The sequence below is a fragment of the Natator depressus genome, chromosome 5, assembly GCF_965152275.1.
Source record: "Natator depressus isolate rNatDep1 chromosome 5, rNatDep2.hap1, whole genome shotgun sequence".
In the NCBI taxonomy this organism is placed as follows: Eukaryota; Metazoa; Chordata; order Testudines; family Cheloniidae; genus Natator; species Natator depressus.
The window spans coordinates 68,478,091-68,502,620 of NC_134238.1; the positions used below are offsets into that span (position 1 = coordinate 68,478,091).

Sequence of the window (24,530 nt, forward strand, 5' to 3'; positions counted from 1 at the left end):
ATAAATAAAAGTTAGGTTTTGGGCCTAAGTTAGCCTAAGGGTAGAGAAGTATGAGATATTGAAGCAGCTATTGTGAGAAGTCCAAAATAAATAGGAGACAGAGTGTTATGAGAAAGTAAGAGTTAGCAAGGACATGACCCAGGGTGGTTGTTGTTATGTTTTGGTTATAATCGATTGAGCAAAGTTTTTAATGTGTTTTTGTGAATGTTTTATTAAAATGCTATCTAGAGTGTGGGAAGGACATTGGTGCAGATGTTAATTTAAATAATGTGTAATGTAAAGAGTGAATAAGAAGGTGGCAGAAATACAATTATGATTAAGGCAATTTTAATGTTAATTATTAGTATAACAGAGTATATAAGGAGTAGTTTAGCTAAATTCAGGGATAGCTCCAACTAACATCAGAAGTGTACTGTTAGGTTCCAGGATTTTAAGGCTGTACTTCGCACTGTTGTCAGTGGACTGATTTCCCACTGATACACCATTTCATCTTTGAGTGTGAGTATAATAGTAGCATTTGTGTAAGGAGTAATTGCATGGCTGTTTGCTTAACTTATCATTTTTCTTTTTAAATAAAGTTTGTCTGGATCATTCAAAGTGTTGCCCAGTGCTCTTCTATTAAATACATTTTCTGTAACCAACCTAGAGGCTCAAACCTGAAAATTTAGTTGGATTTTATAGCGTCCTTGTCTTTAACAGCTTAATATTAGTTGGGAGCATTTCAACATAAAGGTTACAAATAGAAACTCAAATATGTGTTGTGTATTTTACTGTATGTTGTGGCAATAACTATTAAACTTAAGAAATTAATCTTCTCTCCATATATTTATCTCCTTTTTCCTGTTTTATGACTTTCTTTCCAGCCATTTTGGCGTTCCTATTCCCTCTTTCATCTTCATCAGTATTTACCCTCATGCTGATTTCTTTTCTTTTCTTTTTTTCCCTTTTTTGTGTTTTCTTCTGTTTTATAAAACATATACCTCTGCTGTTTCTTGTTTTTCCCCACATACACTTCAGTGTAGCAGAGAGAAACTGAAGGGGGAGAGGCAATTCTAACTTGCCTTCTCTGGTGTCCATAGGGCTTGTCTTCATTGTCTTATTAGCCTGAGTTAATTTCCTTTAGGTACTCCACTGAAGCTAGTGTAGCTGAAGGGAGAATGGGCACACTGCAAAGGTTATCTCAAGTCATCCTTGAGTAACTGTATGTACACTGTTGCAATAATGACCCAAGTGAGATGCTTGATTTCTAGGGGCATTTCCCTTAGTTCTTAGTGTTGCAGTATCGAGCCACTCCTTCCAAACTCTTGCAGTTTATTTTGGTAAAATGTTTGTCTGTTCTGGTCACATGGGTGGAAGTGGACTTCCCCCAGCAGCTTATTACAATATTCCGCTTCGACTTGTGTTTGTTACCTGCATTCTGGTGGAAAGCCATGGATCCTGCTCTGAATGATGAAGTAGGATCCATTGCTTTTCCCTGCTCATCTCCTAGTCTCCCCTGCCCAGCTTGCTGAGGCAGTTGTTGTGAGGCTAGAAGCACAGGTGGCTCAATCTTTTATTCTCCATGCAGCTCCCAGTTCTCCTTCCCAGCTTGGAGGGGTAGGTATCGCTGGTGGGCTCTGTATTTACATTTGTGCATGAGAAAGCTGCCTCTGAAAGTGCATTTATTTTGATGGTGATACTGGAAAAAGGATGTGTTAAATATCCTTTCCTCTGTATGGCAGTCTCAACACTCACAGAAACATTTGCTGCTGCCTCACCTCACGTTGGTGTTGGAGATCTTGATCTCTCCTGGCAGGGTCATGGCGGATGTACATAGCCACCATATACTCATCCCCTCTCCGTTGCTGTTCCCGCTTCAGCTTCTCCCTTTCAAGCTCAAAGAGGTGGTCATACTGTCTGCCAGTCACCATGCATTTTCATCAGAAGGATGTCCCAGTGCCCTCCTCTTTCTTCTTCTCTGGTTCTGGGTCTTAGTGCTGACTGTCAGTAGCCTTTTGAGTAGGTGACCAGGTATGCAGCAGTGTGTTTTACAATAAACCTCAGTTACAGTATTTAAATCCCTTGCCCCCCTTGGAATCCCTCTTCATTCCCATGTGGATGCCAGGGAGGGGACTGATAGTGGAGACTAAGTGTGATGGGGTAATGCTGGTTCCCATGTCCAGCAGGAAATGTTGAAACAGCAAACGGCATTACCCAAATCCTGCCATCTGGGTGCCAAAGGAGAGGAATGGAGATGGGGGGAGGGGAAGATGGTTCACACTCAGAAGGGAGCATACAAACAGCATAAATGGGGAGGAGTGGAGATATGGCTATTTCTCATTCCCAGCAGTTGCTGAAACCTGCCTTCGGGATGCTGGAAGAGAGTGGAGAATAGTGTTTCCTATGTCCTGAAGGGACAATACAAAGTGACATTTTTAAAGCCGATATAGATTAGTTCTACAGAGGCACTGATGAGGTCCTTATGTCATGTCTCCCCTAACCATAACAATCATGAATCAAGTCTTTACATGGCTGAGGTGATGCTGTTTCAGCTGCCACTTCCTTCTTTTCTCATTCGTGGAGTCCTGGGTGTGGTCCAAGTGGCTGTGGCTCCCTATGGAGAGCATCTGCTCTGCTCCACTTTGAGGACACTGTGGCTGTGGATGGCACTCACTCTAGGTCATTCTCAATGTCCTCTGTGGTTGGTGCCTACAAAGTTCCCCAGGTACCCTTGAGCTGTCCAGAGTGTAGACGGACTTTCTACTCAGGGTCCAGGAGAGCACCCAGTTGTAGTATGGTGAGCTCCTGTACTTTGTCTAAGATACAGGGTCTTGAGGTATTTGGTCAGGTCTGGTACTGGTGGTCAGTTGGTGGATCCATTCTTCGGTATGCCTCCATTAAGAAATTAGGTCGATTTTATAGAAGTCGATTTTTAGAAATAGATTGTGTATGTCCCCACTAAGCGCATTATGGCAGCAGAGTGCGTCCTCACTACCGTGGCTAGCATCGACTCACAGAGCGGTGCACTGTGGGAAGCTATCCCACAGTTCCCGTAGTCTCCGCTGCCCATTGGAATTCTGTGTTAAGCTCCCAATGGGCAAAAACATTGTTGCGGGTGGTATTGGGTACATGCCGTCAGTCTCCCCTCCCTCCCTCCGTGAAAGCAACTACAGACAATCACTTTTTTCCCTGGGTTACCTGTGCAGATGACACAGCACAGCAAGCATGGAGCCCGCTCAGCACACCGCTGCTGTTGCGAGCATTGTAAACACCTCGCACATTACACTGCAGTATGTCCAGAACCTGGCTAAGAGACGGCAGCACGAGGACAATTGTGAGGAGGACACAGACGTTCCTGAAAGCACAGGATGTGACAATTGGGACATCATGGCGGCAGTGGGGCTGGTTGATACAGTGGAATGCCAATTCTGGGCCCAGCAAACAAGCATAGACTGGTGAGACCGCATAGTCTTGCAGGTACGGGATGATTCCCAGTGGCTGCGAAACTTTCGTATGCGTAAGGCCACTTTCCTGGAACTCTGTGAGTTGCTTTCCCCGGCCCTGAAGTGCAGGAATACCAAGATGAGAGCTGCCCTGACAGTTGAGAAGCAAGTGGCGATAGCCCTGTGGAAGCTTGCAACGCCTGACAGCTACCGGTCAGTCAGGAATCAATTTGGAGTGGTCAAATCTACTGTGGGGACTGCTGTGATTCAAGTAGCCAATGCAATCACTGATGTTGTGCTATGAAGGGTAGTGACTCTGGGAAATGTGCAGGTCATAGTGGATGGCTTTGTTGCAATGGGTTTCCCTAACTGTGGTGGGGCGATAGATGGAACGCATATCCCTATCTAGGCACCGGACCACCTTGCCAACCAGTACATAAACTGCAAGGGGTACTTCTCAATGGTGCTGCAAGCACTGGTGGATCACAAGGGACATTTCACCAACATCGACGTGGGATGGCTGGGAAAGGTGCATGACGCTTGAATCTTCAGGAACTCTGGGCTGTTTGAGCAGCTGCAAGAAGGGACTTACTTCCCGGACCAGAAAATTACTGTTGGGGATGTTGAAATGCCAATAGTTCTCCTTGGAGACCCAGCCTAACCCTTGCTCCCATGGCTCATGAAGCCATACACAGGCAGCCTGGACAGTAGTAAGGAGCAGTTCAACTGTAGGCTGAGTAAGTGCAGAATGGTGGTAGAATGTGCCTTTGGACTTTTAAAAGCTCGCTGGCACTGTTTGCTGACTAGGTTAGACCTCAGCATAACCAATATTCCCAGTGTTATTACTGCTTGCTGTGTGCTCCATAATATCTGTGAGAGTAAGGGGGAGACGTTTATGGCGGGGTGGGGCAAATTGCCTGGCTGCCAATTTTGAACAGCCAGACATCAGGGCAATTAGAAGAGCACAGGTAGGAGCGCTGCGCATCAGAGAGGCTTTGAAAACCAGTTTCATGACTGGCCAGGCTACAGTGTGACAGTTGTTTGTTTCTCCTTGATGCAAATCCACCCCCTCTGTTGATTTTAATTCCCTATAAGCCAACCACCCTCTCCCCTTCGATTATGGTTGGCAAAGGAAATAAAGTCACTATTGTTTTGAAACCATGCATTCTTTCTTTATTAATTAAAAAAAAAGGGGGGGAGATAACTGATAAGGTAGCCGGGTGGGGTGGGATGCGGTGGGATAGGAGGGAAGGACAAGGGCACATTGCTTATTGTAGCCACACAACAAATCAAAACTGTTTGAATGACAGCCTTCTTTTGCTTGGGCCATCCTCTGGAGTGGAGTGGCTGGGTGCCTGGAGCCTCCCCCCAGGCATTGGGCGTCTGGGTGAGGAGGATATGGAACTTGGGGAGGAGGGCAGGCGGTTGTACAGTGGATGCAGCGGCGGTCTGTGCTCTCGTTGGCTTTCCTGCAGCTCCCCCAGACACCTGAGCATGTCTGTTTGCTCCCCCATTAGCCTCAGCATTGCATCCTGCCTCTTCTCATCACGCTCACTTAATGCTTTCCTGGTCTCTGCCACTGAATGCCACCATGCATTCAGCTGTGCCCTATCAGTGTGGAGGACTGCATGAGCTTGGAAAACATGTCATCGCAAGTGCGTTTTTTTTCACCTTTTAATCTGCGATAGCCTCAGGGACGGAGATGATAGGGGGAGCATAAAAACATTTGCACCTGCAGAGGGATAAAAAGGGAGAGTAAAATTTAAGATGATACATTTCTGAGAACAAAAGGGAGACTTTCACAGTGAATCAAGCAAGTCACAGCAGACAGCACATGTGCTTTAGGTACAAGGTCACATTTTTCCTTTTATATTGAGCGCCTGCCAGTATGGTGACACATCACACATGGCTGGGCTACAGAATTTGGTTTCCATGCAGCCATGGTAAACCAAAGGCTACGCGGGTTTGGCTTCTAACGCCTTCATAACATGTGGGAATGTTTTCAAACTGCAGTGTTCTCCTATCCCATAGCAAGCAATGCTTGTTGGGTTTGCCATTTAAAAGGAGGGGCTGCGGTTTTCGGGTGGATGTGCAGCACACACCTCCCCCCCCCATCCCTCTGCGTGGCTATTTGGGATGATCCCTTCCTCCCCTCCCCCCGCCGCGTGGCTAGTCTCAGGGATGATCCCTTTTAGCCAAGCGCAAACAGCCCAGCATGAATGGGGTCCTTTTACTATTCCCTTACAAAAATTCCCCTATTTCAATCAGGTGACCATGAATGATATCACTCTCCTGGGGCTAACACAGAAAGATAAAGACCGAATGTTGCTTCAATGTGACCAAAACCCAGGACCATTTGCTGCCATGCTTTGTGCTGCAATGATTCCAGAATACTTGCTACTGGCTTGGCATGGTAAAGTGTCCTACCATGGAGGACGAAATAAGGCAGCCCTCCCAGAAACCTTCAGCAAAGGATTTCAGAGTACCTCCGGGAGAGCTTCATGGAGATGTCCCTGGAGGATTCCCGCTCCATCCCCAGACAGGTTAACAAACTGTTCCAGTAGCTGTACTGGCCGCGAATGCATCTCAAGTCTTCAGGGCAAATCAAACATTAAACGCTATTGCTTTTAAACCCTTTACTGTAGTTACAAATCTGCCCTCACCAGAGGTGCCTTCTCCAGCTTCAGGGTCGGGGATCCCGCCTTGGGAGGGTATTGGCTCTAGGGTGATGAAAAGGTCCTGGTTGCCAGGGAGAATGGATTCACTACTTGCGTGCTGCGCATTCTCCTCCACAAAATCCTCCTCCATGTTGTGTGAGGTTTCCCCCCTTGCAGGTGTCCACAGACAGTGGTGGGGTAGTGGTAGGGTCCCCCTCTAGAATGCCATGCAGCTGATCATAGAAACAGCATGTATGGGGCTCTGACCCGGAGCGACCATTTGCCTCCTTTGTCTTTTGGTAGGCTTGCCTGAGCTCCTTGACTTTCACGCGGCACTGCTGTGTGTCCCAGTTGTAGCCTCTGACTATCATGCCCTGTGTGATTTTGGCACATATATTAGCATTTCTTCCTTTTTGATAGGAGTTCTGCCTGCACAGATTCTTCCCCCCATACAGCAATCAGATCCAGTGTCTCCCATTCGCTCCATGCTGGAGCTCGTTTGCGATTCTTAGGGGACTGCTCGCCATGCTGGAAATGAAATTCAAAAGTTCCCAGGTCTTTTCCTGTGTACCTGGCTAGTGCATCGGAGTTGAAAGTGCTGTCCAGAGCGGTCACATTGGAGCACTCTGGGATAGCTCCCAGAGGTCAATAAAGTCGATTTTGTATCCGCACTACCCCAAATTTGACCCAGAAAGGTCGATTTTAGCGCTACTCCCCTCGCCGGGGAGGAGTACAGAAGTCGATTTTAAGAGCCCTTTAGGTCAGCGCAACAGGGTTGTTTGTGTAGACACATTCATTATAAAATCGACCTAACGTGGCTAAATTTGACCTAACCCTGTAGTGTAGACCAGGGCTCAGACAGTTTTGGATATGTTGTCATAATCTTTTACTTTGACTGTTGTGGTATTTAGGAAAAAATTAGTTTGGGTTCTCAATGACCAAACTAAGACCCAAACAGAGGTCTTAAAAATTAAATAAGAGTTCATGAATACTGCATGCAATATATACAGTATGACCTTTTGAGAGGAGTAATTCTGTTGGTTAAACAAGTTATGTGTTCTTGAAAGTTTAATTTTTCTTCTGAGACAGAAGGTATCCTGAATGCGTCCATCTAAGGTTTGATCACTGATCATTACAAATTTGTGCAAATGAACTTTTTTATTGCTTTATTTGTAAATAGTGAATTATATTGTAATTGACAAAATTTAACTTTTAGTTTAAAGAACCTAGAGGACCACTTTTAGGGGAAGCTGTGAAAGCGCTGTGGTTCATCTCTTAAAGTGTGTGTTTGGCTTTGTGTGTGCATGTTTGTGTGTAAACAAGTAGCTACATTCATTTTTTTCTTTGATTTTTCCAGTGCTGCTGAGATCCTTTATTCTTTTGCACTAGTAGAGTCCAAAAAATATGAAAAGATGAATGCATTTCCTTCAGTGGAAAATTATAAATTGCTGACGGAGGCTAGGAGGAACCTAGGACTCTTTCAGCACCATGATGCCATCACAGGAACATCTAAAGATTGGGTAGTTGTGGATTATGGAACTAGGTAATATAATTTAATGAGTACATTTAAATATTTACATTTATTTTCTCCTGTGTTTTTGTTATGAATATACTGTATTTTTAATATAGCTACCAAAATATATACCACTGATAAAATATTACTACTACTTTGTATTTTATATATTCTCTTCTATCTCAGCGTATCCATATAAAGTAGGGAAGTAGTTCCCCAATTTTGTAGAGTAAGAAATTGAGGCACATAGAGGCTACACTGTGCACAGGGGTTTTAAAGGAAGGTTGAAGATAAAGCTTGCAGCTTGTGCCTTAACCACAGGGCTATCATTCAAAGCAAAACTAGGTACTGCTGCATTAAGTCTCTGCCACTGTTAAGCACTGATCAAGAAACTTGATGTTGACTAGGTATTATGTGATTATCTTAGTCTTTCCCACTATATAACTTCCTATCTTCAACCTGGGACATCATTTTCTTATTACTATACTTATTAGCTCATGTGTAGATTGATTCTTTGTCAAGTTTGGAAGTGAATTGCTTTCTCTCTATTTTGATAGAATAATTTATTATAATCTCCTAAGTAGTTGCAAAGTAGAGATATTGCTTTTAAAACACCCCCCACCACACACACTCCTATAGCTATATGAATGAATGATTCATTCAGAACACGTTTATGTACAGAAAATATGAAAAGTAGGTACTGGTGAACTTGCTGAATGGATGGCTTATTGGTAGAGAGAGAATACTATATTAAATAAGCCAATGCTTGAAATAATGCCCTTAAAACACTCTCTTCTGTTTCTGACTATTACATTCAGAGAGTATATTTAAAAAAAAATCCTCCAAACTTTCCTATTTACTCTCCATGTGTATCTGTGCCATTTGGAAGGTAGGGAAAGCTGGAACCGTCCCAATTTAGCATTAATTCTCCAAAGCATGGAATGTGAAAGAGTTCAATATTATATAAATTATATACTTCCTTTTATCTCTGTTTATAATATAAGGAAAATGAGGCACCATTCTAACAGATCACTTAAATTCAAATTCTTGGTGTTATCAGTATCACTTGATTTGCTATGGATGCCTATAAATTAATTCTTCACTGATTGTCAAAGGGATTATGGGCATTCTGATTAGAACATCACTTGTTCCTTTAGGCTATAACTAGGTTCTGGCATTTCTTGTAATTGCATTAAAGTCAATGGGAGCTGCTGGGTGTTCAGAACTCTTGTAAATCAGGCCAGTTCTTTAGATGCCTTAATGCAGATTTAGAAATTTAACTTGAGGTACTTATGCTTGAAAATCTTGGCTTAATGTTCTTCTCACATATGTAGATCTACTAGAAAAAGGCAAAGCAAAAAAGTCTGATCAACAGGCTTGGATAATCTTGATCCGTCAGTTATGGGGTTACTCTGAGACAGACTAAAATAAATGGGCATTGCCCTAGTAATGAAAAATAAGAAATCAAAATGAAAATAGCTCTTTATTCCGTGAGATGAGGAAAAGATAAACAGTAGAAATCTCAAATTAAAAAAGAAAATCTAACAAGGCTAGAAAGATCTGTAGTTCACGAAAGCTTATGCTCAAATAAATTTTTGTCTCTAAGGTGCCACAAGTACTCCTTTTCTTTTTGCTTCCAGCATGTAATTGATTGAAGAATGGGGAAGGCTCTGATACAAAGAATAAACCCAAGAAAGACTGTTTTCTCCAGAGCATAAACCAAAGGGGACCTCAACAGTTCAGTGAGATAACCAGAAGAAGATTATGCTAGAACTAGACAGACAAGAGTGAGGGAACAGTAAGACCATACAAATATTTTGTGTTGTATTGCAGGTAGGAAGTATGCCTTCCCCTTCACTGTGGAAGATGATAGAGAGCAAATAAGTGCCAAAAGAAATTATGATACCAAAATAGGCAAATTCATTAACTTTACACTGTCCAAAGAGCTAATATTTTGTATGGTTCCCCAAAATGGAAGTATCTTGAATCTCCATAATAAATGCAGTGTTGACATCTTTGGGTGCATGCTTCCTGCTTCAAATGGTTAGCATGAAGAAGCAGTCCTCCAGCATGATACGTGATGATGATTTGTCTGCAGCATTAAAGACTTTTTGCAGCTTCTACAGACTTTTCCCAAGCCATCCTATCATGGCATGATAAATTCTGAAGTTCTTCAGTGCAAAGGAGAAGAGGATCAAATGAATTCTACAAAAAATCAGCTCCAGCATCATATTTGTATCTGTGCTATTCTGCATTCTCTCTGCCTTACAGTAGGAGTTATGACATCTAACGTAATGCAAGATCATGAGGTACTGAAAAGTGAATACCCAGGCTAAACAATTAATAGTCACATCAAAATATTCAAGAGTCAAAGTGCATGGGCAGCCTTAGAAAATGATGACTGAATAGTTGTCGGATAAAGACAAGCCGTTACTTTTATCAAAAAAATATAAATAGAGCAAATTGAGGCTTATATTTTCTTCCCAAAGCCTCCCCGTGACAACAGAGAATCAGTGTCAGGAGAGCTTTGACATTTTATTTGGATAGAACAAAAGACTTTAGGAATCTCCTAAAACAGTGGTTTTCAATCTTTTTTCATTTGAGGACTCCTAAAAAATTTAGAATGGAGGTGTTAGACCCCTTTGAAAATCTTAGACATAGTCTGCGGATTCCCAGTGGTCGGCAATCCACAGGTTGAAAACCACTGTCCTAAACTATTCCTCTCAATTGCAGAGAGATCCAAGGGATCCGCAATATCAAATCAGAGACTCTCCAAATGGATATTGAACTGTATTAACTGCTATAATGCCCACAATCTTCAATCCCTGTCTGGAGTCCAAACTCCTTTCATGAGATGTTTCCACTTCTGTAGCCTTCATCAGAAATATGCAGGGGAGAAACTTGGGCATCTGCCCATATGTTTTTAAAATATTATGCAATTATCCATGCTCATCATCCCATGCCATATTTGGCTCCACAGTATTAACATCAGTTATAGATTTGAATCTGAAGCCCCATTCCTCCATCAGCGGTACTGCTGTGGAGTCACCTACAGTGGAGCACCCATAGGGAAGGTGAAGCTGGGAAAACCAACAAAAAGCTTATCTGGGTAGCATCATTCACAATACTGCTGATTACGTGTTCGATATGAAGCCCAGAATAGGTAACACAAGTGCTGTATTTAAAAAACTTTATGCAGTATGGAAGTCCAGTGTGATTAGCAAAAACATCACATTGACTGCTTATAAAGATCTTAAGTATCATCTTCTATGGAGCAGAGTCCTGGAAAAGTAATTCTATCCCATGCAAATTTGAAACAGCTTTCAGTGCAGTTGTCTGCATAGACTATCCAAAGTAAAATTAACTTATTATGTAATGAAAGATGGCTTAGAATGGACACACCTACATAAAAGGCAAGTAGTACCTAAGAAAGTTGGACATATTTTGGACATCTTTTAAGAATGACCAGTAACATGCTAAGTAAACTGAAATTTATTTAATGGAGATGGAGAAGTTGACCTAAAGGCATGCTCTGTAGTACAATAATGGCTGAAGCAGCATTATTGCAGCTAAATATGAAAGAGCTAGACACAAGAGCCCAGGGTAGGGATGATTGGGGCCATTTGCCTTCTTCCGTATGCTTCTGATAGTGTGGCAAGGATGGTGATGATTTTTGGGTGCCCAAATTCAGACAGGGTAAAGTAAGGGTCTAATTTTCAGGAGACAAGTGCTCAGTATTTTCTCAAAATTAGGGTCTTTCAAGGTATCTCAAGTTGGGCACCCAAAATAACTAGTCATTGTTGGAAATTTAGGTCAGAATAAAAAAATTAGACTCAGCTAAAGCAATACTTTTAATAGTTAATAATATTTCTATATCCTTTTTTCCAAGGGTCTTATAATGGCTTTTTATAAACATATAATCTCAAAACTAGTAACAATTGAAAATTCTATCAACAGGCTTTTCCACTCATTAATGAATTTGAAGAGGGTGATCATTGACTCTGCTCATATTCTTATCCTAAAAGACAAAGATACCTACATCTATAACCCATCAACTCCGTTCCTTAAGATGGTGAGTTGTCCTACTTATCGTTTTTGTATTTTTTAAAAGTTATATGAATAATCTTTTAAGACTAATTATGAATGGTGTGGAGAAGTTCAACTTCTACTCTGAAAATTAACTATGTAAAGATTGTCCCTTCTTACTCAACAGATCTGATCTCTGTATGTAGTTAGAATTACAGGTGGTGTTGACAGCAAAAATAGATTTGACTACTTATTGCAGTTGGCCCTGCAGAACCTACATAGCTGAAAGTGAGTGTACTGGACTCTGTTCCATGTGCATCATCAACAGCATTTATCTATTATCCAATTATTCTATACCTGTTTCTTGTGAAAATTGATGATAGTGAGGTTGCACAAGTGTAACTGTAGGCCTAACTTGACTTGTAGGTCATAATTACTGATGATGAAGGGGAAAGAAAGAGCCCATCCTGAATCTGAGCCCAGGTTGAATCTGCAGAATTGGAATATAGAACAGACATACTTTTATTTGTAAATTGAGATAATTTGATATGGGAATCCACTGAGGAAAAATGAGCTCAAAATTCCTGCAGGCATTTTTGAAGAGTCACTTTTCAGAAGAGAAACACACTAAAGGAATATATTTAATTTAAATAAAGCAAATACTATAATTTTTTTAGTCCATCTCTTTTAACAAACTATATTATTCCATACCAAAATCCTTTGTTATTGTTAGAAATATTTTAAAATTGCCCTGTTGAACACTTTAAAGACCAAAAATAACATAGTTAAGGTTACACACATCTTAAGTCTGTGCCTTTGCACATAAGTGTTACAATGCAGTCTCTAGTTACATGGTCATATGACACTTCAATAATTTAATATAATACATGAAAATGTTTCTACAATCAGCAATGTGCATAAGTAACATCTTGAAATATTTTTTCATTCATATATACTTACACAGTTTTATTTTCACATATCTTTAATTACTTGAACTTTTTAAGGCACATATTAATTTGGTCAGTATCTATGTCGTCACGGATCCAATCAAGAGCACCCTCATGGGCACTCATTACTCTGCTGAGAGAGGAATCCTGCTTCTAGATCCCTGAGAGCATGTCCACAGTGCAATCAAACATAGCTGGCCCTTGTCAACTGACTTGGGCTCGGTGGGCTTGGGCTGCAGGGCTTTACAATTTCAGTGTAATCATCTGGGCTTGCGTTGGAGCTAGGTAACCTCTCCCCGATAAACCAGCTCTCCTGGTTGGGAGCCAGTCTTTTCTCAAGAGCGATTATATTTCAATGGTTGTGCACGTAACAACTCTTTTACTAGACCTTTGCCACCCATCTGTGGAATTTCAGTCCAAGATGGGGGCAAACAGACCATAGAGAAGGCAAAAAGTACTGCACATTTGAAATGAAGTTTGCAGCTTGGTAAAGATACATACAGAGTTTATTATCTAACCCAGGATTCACAAATTGTGCACACAGATTTCCCAAAATCGTTACTTATGTATTAAGCTTTTTTGCTGGCTGGAAAAAAAATGTAATCTGGAAGTGCATTCGGGGATTTAAACAGTTAATTGTTACATTTACTTCAGGCAATTGCTTCCTCCCCTGAATTATATTTCAGGGCAGTTGTGCTGTGCTCATGCTGAGTTTTCAGTATTACTTTTCTGTAGTCATGTAGTATAGGAATATGGTTATTACCATAACACGTAAGAGTCCTAGTCATGGACCAGAGCCCCATTGTGCTAGGCACTGTACAAACATAGCGCAGAAAGATGGTTTCCCCCCTTACAATCTTATCAGACAAGGGACAACTGATGGATACAGAGACACAAGGAGTACAAGGAAACAATGAAACTGTATTGGTCAGTGTGGTAGGCAATAGTCTCTCCACACCAGTGGCATAACCATTGTCAAATTTCTTTTCTAGACATCACAGAAATTCAGAGTTTTAAGGAGTGATTTGAAGGAGGATAATAAGGTAGCTGTGTGGATGTTTTATGGGAGCTTCTCTGAAGCATGAGGGGCAACATGGCAAAAAGCACAAGGGTGCTTGTTTGAAAATGTAACAAGTGTGAGTTATGGAGGTGGGAGTCAACATTTTGATAGTAAATGAGAAATGATAGGTAGGGTGGGGATATGCCACGGAGAGCTTTAAAAATGAGGACATTTAAATTTGGTGAGATAGAGAAGGGGGAGCCAGTGGAGGGATGCAAAAAGAGAGGTTGTCACAGATCTTAGCTGAGCATCTCTTCCAGGCATTTCTTACTCAGACCTTTAAGAAAATAACTTTGGGTAGAAACCAGACATGGACAATTTCAGCCATAGAGGTGAACTTTTGATAATATTCTGAGTAATTGAAATTAGAGAGTTCTAATGAAAGCTATTTTACTATTTTTTAAGTATAATGGCTGCTACTCCCAGTATAAATAACCTATAGGTGTGAACTTATCAAGTCAGTGCTAGAAGAGGTGTGTTTTGTTTATTTTATTATATTCATTCACATTTTTAGACAAAATGGAGAGCTGTAGGCCACAACCCTTAATGACTTACTAGCGGTAACACAAAAGTTACTGCTTATGTAGTAGTACAAAAACTTACCTTCTTTAGGCTGTGACCGTTAGAGGGTGACTTGATCATAAGGGGGAGTTGTACCCATGGTAGAGGGTAGCTATATAAAGACTCCTTGTGCAAGGACAGGCAAACAGTCTTAGCATTTTATAGAGAGACTCTGGAGTTTAGAAAATAAACCTGTTTTTGAAAGTGCTTACTGCATAAACTTACACTGTTACTGACATATACTGGCCTGCTGATGAACCAACACCTCGTTTAAAAAAACCCCAACCTTAATTTATCTGGACACCCACACAATCCTCCCTCCTCTTCTTTTGTGTGTGTGTAAACTTGGGTGGTGGAGCAGGGAGAGAATAGTTTGTTGAATTCTAACAAAGAGTAAACCTATGGCTTCTGCAACTAAACTGTAGGACTATAGTGCTTGAGAGGGTAAACCTCCAGCAATAGAAAGTTAATTTCAATGTACTGAAATTGTTTGTAAACCACACCAGCTAGATCACACTAATCTATTAGTGATTAGAATGTCTAGTACACAGTTGTAGAAACGTGTATAGGTCTCAGTGAGTGTGAAGGTTGGGTATAACAATAAATGACTTAATGGGAACAATGATTTCAAATTGGATGAATAAGTATACATTTTTCCTTTCTATTAAAATCTATTTAGACAGGTATGTTCATAATCTTCTTGTTAAGTACAGGTTTGGAGATGATTATCTGGTGAAGTGGTGACTAGTGTCTTCCTGCATATTGTGGTAAATTAGGTTTCTTTGGAAGTCGCTATTGGTGTGATGTAGATAGTGCGTTTTTATGTGTTGGTTCTTCTAAAACTGAAATGTATGATTTTTAGTTTGATCTATATATATCTATATAAATTCAAAGTTTTTTTTCCCCTGTAGGATGATGTTCAGTCCTCACAAGATTCTCTGCCACGCAAGACAGTTATAAAGCTGAGTATGCAGCCAAGGTAAATAATGCATTAATACGCAGTATTTGAAAGTTTCCATATAGCAATGTCTCTTCTCCTAATCACTTAATTTCTTTAGTGTTTTTAACTTTTGTACAATTTATTTTGTTCTAAAATAATTAGTTTTGTTAAAATTTTAGTTCATGTTGAATTTTCCAAAATTAAAATATTACCCATTTTTAATTGCACAATGGAAGTTTCCCACTTTATTCATGCTAAAAATTAGCATGAATGGAATGCTAAGATTGCAAAATAAAGCATTCAAGTAGAAAAATTCCAAGATTTAAATATTTCTCTCATACTACTATTTCAGCTACAGCTAGCCTAGTAATTATACAATATAACATGCATTTATAGCATAACAGTACCTGAGTTTCCATCTAAAAAGGAAAATAAGAATAGAAAATAATATGTATGTGCAAAGTGGCTAAGTTAGCATTGTGGGAGAAACACAATAGCTAAATGCTTTATTTCATACCCTTAAAATTTCAACTGCAAAGCTGGAATGTTTTCTTTTTTTACTGCATCTTTCTAACATATTAACATTTTTTTTAAAAATCTACATTTATTATTATTTATTTATTTATTATTATACTTGATCAGGATTGGAGCCCCATTGTGATGGATGCTGTACAGACACATGTTGTGAGTCCCATCCATGCTCCAAATGTGTTACACTCTAGTTTAATCTGAAACAGCAAATGGGGGTAACAGCCAAATAAAGGAAATATGGAAGGAGAATGCAAGTAATAGAAACATATGGATAAGAGCAGTTGTGTGCCTGAGCTGAGTAATTCTAAGGTTTTGTTAAGGTTTTTTTAACACAAGATTTAAGACATAAATAAACAAGCAGTAAAGGCAAAACCAAACCTTTTGTTTTTGCAGCAGAGTTTAAATAGTGTTCACATTTAATTTTTCATTTTAGAACAGGTAGGGGAACCTTGCGGCATTACAGTTTATAAGATATCTTGGCTTTCCCAGCAGAACTTATGAGTTAATTAAATGACAGCTACAGCTAAACCTTGTTAATCAACGCTTTGGTTAATCAAAATCTTTGAAAGATTGACTGCAGTCCAGTTCCTATGGAGCTGCAGAAGACCCTGGTCCTCCATAGCTTGATACATTCTTAGTTTTGAGCTAACATATGTAGCCTGTCTCATTGAGGAGCACTTGACAGTTTATGCTGATTTGTTATGCAAGTTTTATTCAGTGCAGAAATATGACAGTATTGTTAAAGCCAACCCTTTCCTTGTGTTGGTGTCCTTTGCTGAAACAGTGCGGCTTTATTGATGCTGTTTTCCTCCAGTTTTCTTCCAAGACTAAATCGTATCTGTACTACTCTGGATACCTGATTTATCCTTCCAACTGATTCAACAAAATATTAAGGTGGACCCCAGAGTAGACAGTTGTTACATCCCATTCTGTCTTCTTTAGAAGGCAGTAATACTTCCTGGGATGACCTGTAGAGATTCCATAGTCTTGTACAGTGGTTTTCAACCTGTGGTCAGCAGACCCTGGGGCTCCACAGACTATGTCTAAGAGGTCTGCAAAAAAGGTGACTATGAAAATAAAGTTTCAGGTCGCAGAAAAGGCATTCTGTTTTTCTGATCAATCAAACGTATGTGAGTATTCCCGCCTACAGGTCAAAACCCGGAAGTGTTGTCGTTACCGTAGAAGCCCACAGTTTAGTGCCCTTTCTCATGCTGTGTCAAATCTGTGTTGAGGCATGCAACATTTATAGTTGAATTCTGTTCAGTCAGTTTTCAGTCTAAGACTTCTATGGTAGGAGTCTGCGGACCATAGGTTGAATTTCCATTCAAACTTGAAAAAAGGTTGAAAACCACTGGTCTTCTAGCTACCTGTAAAAAGGACTATGAATATTTTTACGTAATTTATCATTTCAGTTCACTCACTGCAAGATCCTTTGAATGGCTTTGCTCTCACTATCTTTATATCAAAATATAAAAGCCCATTACCTGGTCTATCTTTATCAAAACAGTGAAACAAACAAAAACCACCACCCCTTCCTGCCCCAGAAATAAAAAAATCCCCAAAGAATAAGCACACCTGATAAAACCCAGGCTGATTGAGGCTGGAGAGTAAGAAGAAATCCTTTAATGTGTTTTCTGTTAGATTTTGTAAGGTGCTTATTTACTATGGTGATGCACAAAGTATAAAAAGCTAGCTATATATTGATTTGATCAGTCTTTTTTCTTTCAACATGTCCCACAAACTAGTTCCACAGTGAGAGGATCATAGAAGTTAGAGATGGGAGAAAAAATCAGGTGATCATACAGCTTGTTTCCATGCCAATGTAGGATGGCTTGAAGAGTACATTTTTTTTGTCCAGGTTATTTTCTAATGTGCCAACTGATGGAGTTTCCACCACTTCCTTTAGGAGACTATTGAAAAGCCTATTAGATTTCACTAAGGGCTTGTCTATACGAACACTTACACTCTAGCCTGCCACAAGCTAAATCTACCCTTCACGAGCCTGCTGTGCACTAAGTTTCTGTGTGGACCCTTCTGCTGCTTGGTAAAACTTCCCTGGTACATTTTAATCCACTCCCATTTCACAGTGGAGTAGATTAAAGTGCACTCTGTAAATTCTAGTGAGCAGTGGCAGGGTCCACACAGACACACAGTGTGCAGTAGGCTAATGTAGGTAGATTTGAACCCCAGCTTGCCATGAACTAGGTAAGTTCTCAGAGGAAATTTTTCCTTATATACATCTTACATTTTACTTCACTTAATTTCCTCACGTTACTCCTAGTTATTCCTGTGTATACCATTCTAAATAATTTCTCCCTCCTTGATATTTGCACATTTCAAATATTTGAACTACTCATGTCTCCAGCCACAGTTGTGTATTAGCCAAGATATACCTGTTTACTTCCTTTTAGTATTAATTCTTAAATCAGTTCCACTAGCCCAGTGTTTTGTTGCTCTTCTTTGAACTCCTTCTAACCAGTTAGAAAGATATCTTACTGGTAGTTGTCCAGAATAGAAGTAATATCAGCTAGCTGTACTATAGCTCTATGTTCATAGAATATCATAGAATATCAGGGTTGGAAGGAACCTCAGGAGGTCATCTAGTCCAACCCCCTGGTCAAAGGGGTTAATGTTAGTTTTTCATTGACCATTCAAAAATGTGCTAGATGCCATAGAGACACAAGACATGCCCCCTGCTCCGAAGAGCATGCAATCTAAATTACTCATGAGGTAATGAAGAGGCAAGAAACTAGAGGTGTAGAAGTGAAGGAGAAGAGTTTAAAGAGGTGTGTTGCCATCCTGTTGTTTGACAAGCTACATCTCTGGTGGCCCTTTTTTGTTTCCATATCAGTTTCAAAGTCATTTATAATATGACGTCCTCTATCACAAGACTTGGTATCAGAGGTTTAGTAAAATTCAGTTGTGTTACATCTCTTGACTGTTACCAGATGCTTTATAATTGATCAATAATGTATTAATTATAAATATGTGCTGTTTATTCACGGTCTGTTATTCTGTAGATGTTTAGTACATTTTTTTCTTTTCATATGTGTTCCAATATTTTAGCAAAGATAGAATTCATTGTTCTTTTCCCTAATGGAAAACTGGCACTATTTGGTTTTCTGTGGTCTTCCAGTGCCTCTGTGTGGCGCATGATTATTTTAAAAATAGTTAGCATTCAGTATATTTTTTTTAAACCTTAGGATTCATCCAGACGAGCTAATAAATTTATATGTTCAAAATTTCAAAGCATTCTTGTATCTGCTTGTAATGAATGATGATTGATACTGATTCTTCATTCCTTACCAACTTTTTATTTTTCTTATTTAATACAGATATAAAAGTGTCAACTAGAAGTCTAGTCAGTTTCTAAAATGAGCTAAATGTAATTTCAGGTACTAAAACTAATTTTTAAAAATGTGTTTTCTCATTCTTGTTGCCTGTAAAAGATGCACACAAGCAACGAGGAAAAACTAACTAGGAGAGCCAGGAAAGCTGACTATACACAAAACTGGCATATTGAAAAATAGAATTTTTCTCTAATCATTATCATAGTTACAGATAATACCTAAGCTTATAATTCAGCTAGAATTCTTTAAAAAGAATTCAAAATCTGTCATTTGAATTATTAGTTAGTTCTCTTTCATTTTTCAATGAACTTACCTTTTTGTACTTTCCTTCCATAGCTATTTCTATATATCAGTAATTTGTAAAAGGTCATCTCTCTTATTTTGTGATGCCACAACGGTTGGAATGACACACCCAGATTTCAGTAGCATTGGGCTGGTAGCAGGCTGTTGGCACTGAAAGGCTTGTGACTGATTGCACAGATTCTGTGGAATCCAAGAGGATGCCCTTGTAGTTATGTTCTCCCCCATTCTTAGGAAGCCGTTTACATGGGGGGTGGAAAGCTAGAACCCACAGGAGTTCAAGGGAATGAGGCGGGATTGTGGCATCCAGTTTTCTGAAGGAACATATAAAGAGTACAATCTCCTAGGAAGGGGGCTGCTGCTGCACAGAGAAAACTACTCTCCATTCCCTGAAGGAATACTTCAAATGTATGTACTTCTGCTTGCTTTTTTTGTGGTGTGAACTCTTTTTTTAAGAAAGCAGATACGGGAGCTGAGGGCCTTTGAAGATACTTTTCTTTGTATTGGCACTCTAAAATAGTCAGGCCTAATTTCCAGAAGAGAGTTTTTTTTTCTTCTATACAAAAAGGATTTCCTGTTTAAGGAAAGTTGTATGAAAGTGTAGTCTAGTATATAATTCAGCTCTGGACTTCACTCCCTTTTTCAAAGTCATGGTCTGAACTTGAGGTCACACTGTAAAGCCTTTCTATTTTCTCAGGATTTCTTTTATAGAATAGTTTGATGGTATGAATATGCTGAGCAGGTAAGAGCTTTTTATTGTGGTTGTGGAGTTGAATAGATACTGATAAATTAGAATTTCTGTATGGATTTTGAAATGATGTGCAGGTGCCTAGATCTTGGAATACGTGCTTTTTATCTAAATAAATGAGTAAACAAACAAGACAGGTCTCAAAAGACATATGACCGATATCATTCATTTGTTGTGTCATAGTACCGAAGGAGAAGTCCAACGGGAAACCCCAAAGGCATTCAAAATTTCACAATCAAAAAAGAAATCCATATCCAAATAGACCTTCAAAGAAGGGGAATAATAGCATGTATATGAGTGGGATGGGAGAGGAGGCACACTTGTCATGTGAGAGAAACATTATCGTGATAAACCAGAACCCTTCTTCATAGATCTATAATAAGAGTTGAACTACCAATCCATGGGCTTTCATTGTTCTTGTCCTTAAACCATTCTACCAAAAGGAAAGAACACATCATTCTCAGGTGGAGGTGAGATATCTTTGTTTAGAATCAATCTGCAGTAAGCCCTTACAGCAACTGTATACACTGATTTTTTGTAAACACAGTACTTGGGGCTAAGACTGAATTCTTCATTGGCTCACTAGCTTCTTTGGTGAGATTTATTAGTGCTGAAAGCTGCCTTGATACAAAAGCCCTTGGTATAAAGGATGGTTGTTAGTTCTGTGATCAAAGCTTTGAGGAAATCCTAGTTTTTCAGACACTGGTGGTGCCAGGCAGGGTGGATAAAAATCAAGAATTAAGAAAAAATATAAGATTTTTAAATTTTAAATTAGGTACATTTTTATTTTTTTAAATAAACCTATTTAAACTTCACATAGGTTGTCATAATTTCAAATTCAAGGCCTCAACTTACTATAATTTATTCAAGTAATTTATATAAACACCTGACATTGTATGATTAGTGACATGGCTTGTGTGCAAAGATTTTATTTTACTTCCTTTGAAAGAGAGGAGGAACAGTTCTCCAAGGAACTGGTTTTTAGTAAGCAGCAGAGGGTGTGCACTCTTTAGCAGAACATCCATTTAAAACAAACACCTAACAATATTTATCTGTAGCTAACATCTTGGCTTCCTCTCCAGATCAGCCAAAAGGCAGATATCCGAGGAGAGACCAAATACTATTTTCTCAACAATAATACTAACAATAAATAATGATCTAAATGAAAAACTAAAATGTAATTTTTGTAAATAGTATTAAATTATCTAAAAGTCTGCTGACAGTGAACAATGGCCAGAGATCTATTGTGCAGGCAGGAAAGAAAGGAGTTGGGACCACATGCGATGTAAACTTGGTTAGGAGCATCTTGTTCTTCAAGATGAGTGTCCCTATGGGTACTCCACTCTAGGTGCGCATGCACCTTATGTGCCTTTGGTTGGAGATTTTAGGTAGCAGTGCCTGTTCAGCCCACACATGCACCCCATGGAGTCTTTTGCTCTGTACCGTGGCTATAAAAAGCTGTGGGCAAACCACCCTATCTCTCCTCTCAACTGCCTTGCCCTGAGATGGAGCCTCAGCAGTGTCTGAGTTGAGCTTACCTCAACTGTATTTTTTTCTCTTATCTAATTAGCTAGTTTAGTGTTAGTACTTTAGTGTTGGCTTTGTATTAGTTAGTTGTAGTAATTCTATAACTTAAAACAAAATTAAAATATTTAATTTTTTTATTCATATATACATATATATTGTTATAGTTTTAGTGTAAGGACCGTTGTCCTTTCCTCTTTATTTTCTCAACTTAGGAGAACTTAAATGCTGGGAGGGCATGCTCAGTCCTCCAAATTTTAAACACTGCCTTTAATGCTGTGAGGCGATCCCAGTCATAAGGAGGGCTTTAGCTCTCAGGGTTTCTGAGGGAAGTCCAAAGTTGATTACCTTCCTTTTGACAGATGGAAGCTATTTGCTGAAAAAACTGACGAGTCCCTGCATAACTTAAGACTCTAGGACCATCTTCTTTTCGCTGGGAATTTACACCCCTGCACAAAAAAGAAATTTTAGTGAGTCCCAGATGGTGCAGAGATCTCTTCCCACTCAGCTTCCTTTCTCCCAGAGACATTATGAATTCCCAGCGTAAGAGACAACGGTTCCAGAAGAGGAGACCATCTACCTCTCGGGCATCAAGCTCACAACCTACAACTTTGAAACATCAATTTTTATGGGGAGGTCAAGGTGCTGAGTTACCATCCTCACTTATCTGCTGCAACAATCTACATGTCTCCCTTGCTTTGGCAACCTCCTTTCTCATTTCTGTCAGGAATGGGACATATCTCTATGGACAAGTGGGTTTTGGAGATAACTCTTGCAGCAACAATTCCATCATTGGACTGATGGGATTAGTTCTTGGTCCTTGACCTGCAAGATACTTACTTTCATATAGCAATCCACCCCTCCAGCAGAAAATTCTTGTACTTCACTCTGGGTCAAGAGCATTTTCAGTACAGGGTTCTGCTCATCTTTACAAACAAGGAATTCTGATATTCCCATACTTCAGTGATTGCTTGCTCAATAAAACACACCCGACTTCACATGTACTGCCTTCAGGGGTGGTTCAGAACTGTTTATTTGCCAAGCAAACATAGTTTGAACAAATTACTCTCAATGCCTTCGATCATGGAATTCCTTCGACTGGTAGAAGGACCCTCACAATGTTTGCACAGGGGTTGCCTTTGCACAACCATCTCCAATGTCAGTAATAACAGATGCATCCCTACTGGGATGGGGAGCTCATCTAGACCTGCACACTGCTCATGGCAAGTGGTCACCTCATGAGTCCACTCTGCACATCAACTTAATGGAACTCAGAGCAGTCTGAAATGCTTATCTCCATTTTCTTCCACTAATCAGGGGCAAATACTAGAAGATCATGACAGAAAACATGTCATGCATATTTATAAGAACCATCCAGGGAGAGCGAGATCATCCTCCCTCTGCACTGAAGCAGAGAGTTAGATCCCATTACACTCCACCACCTGTTTCGTTATTGGGGTGTCGTGCAGATAAGCTTGTTTTCCACAGCCACGAACAAGTAGTGCTCCCAGTTCTGCTCTAGAGGCAGTCTGGATCATTACTCCATGGGGGATGCCTTCACTTTTGTTGGAGTTCAGATCCTTCAACCTCAAGATTCTTCAACTCAAGGCACGGCAGATGGATGGTTTGCAGAGTTAAAAACAACTTGTTCTGAGGACGTGTAAAGAGAGTGCTTTTGCACAGAAGAAAATCCACTCCTAATACCTACCTGTAAAAGTGGGGGAGATTCAGTCACTGGTGTGGCCTCAGACATCTTTCACCTACATCCTCTCTGTTATCAGATACATTCTAGAGCTAAAAATGACAAGATTGTCTCTAAGAAGAATTAGAGTACACATGACAGCTATTACAACCTTCCATCATATAGTAGAGGGTTTTTCCATCTTCGCTCATGCTACAATGATGAGGATTCCCCAATCCCTTGAGAAACTTTCCACAAATCAGATGCCCTACACTCACTTGCGACCTCCACTTGGTACTTAGATGCCTTATGAAGCCCCCCTTTTGAACCTGTGGTTACCTGCTCCCTTCTACATTTGTCTATGAAAACAGCCTTTCTCATAGCCATTACTTCCGCTCAGAATTAGAGGGGGGGGGGTTCACAGTCTTTTTTAAGGATACGGTCACATTGTGACCACATCCCAAGCCATTAGTTTGTCTTAATTCTTTTCCTTTTTGTTCTCTTCTGTTCCTTATCTTTATTTTGGATACTAGCATTCCAGGTATTGGCCTTTGAAGGTACCTCCTTGGCTTGTACTAAGATATAGAACAAAGGTATTTTGATTGTGACTAGTTTCCTATCGGCTTAAGCCAAATGCTCATTTGTGCTACTGTAGGGTATTGTGAGATGTAGCTTAGCGTGAGTAGTGATAACTCTGGGAAAAACAGAGGTCAGTTCAGTTCTCATAACTGCCAGGCATTCATATAATGTAGTATATACTAAAGTAAAAATTTTATGTGCATATATCAAAGTACATGTAGGACCAATCATATACTGTTCTGAAGTAGTTCCAGGATTCACAAGGCCTAGCAAATGAGGATCTGCATCATCTGGCCTTTATCACAGGGCTTCTTAACAATGGAGAAAAACAGGATTGGGCTATCGCAGCCTGAGCCACAGCCCACAGGGGGAAACCCTTTCCCACAGTGCAACCTCTGCCTGTGGTAGTGGTAACAGGGGACTCTCATGTAGGAGTCTGCTACTAGGATGGCAGGAGGTCAACCATCACTGGTCTTCAGGTAGGTTGGAATCTCTGTTCATCTAATTGAAATCAAAGGGATGTCAGCTCAGGCACTCTATCTCATTGAAGTTGTCAGAATATCACAGGAAGAGAGGTAGTCTCTAACATATCTAGCTCTCAAATAACAAGGTTTTCTAGGGTCAAACCAAACTTTTTAAAATTTATCCAGAAATGAAATGGATAACTGCAAGTCATGGAGCATAGATGTAA

The 24,530-nt window shown here is 40.0% G+C and overlaps 1 protein-coding gene across 1 annotated transcript in view; it reads left to right on the top strand.

Moving 5' to 3' along the window:
• The window catches only part of MAN2A1 (mannosidase alpha class 2A member 1), a 202,369-nt gene that overhangs the window by 105,191 nt on the left and 72,648 nt on the right, over positions 1–24,530 (top strand). The window contains exons 10-12 of the mRNA XM_074952939.1: positions 7,437–7,622; positions 11,550–11,664; positions 15,098–15,165. Of these exons, the coding sequence (XP_074809040.1) occupies positions 7,437–7,622; positions 11,550–11,664; positions 15,098–15,165 (369 nt within the window). The remainder of the gene's footprint in view (positions 1–7,436; positions 7,623–11,549; positions 11,665–15,097; positions 15,166–24,530) is intronic.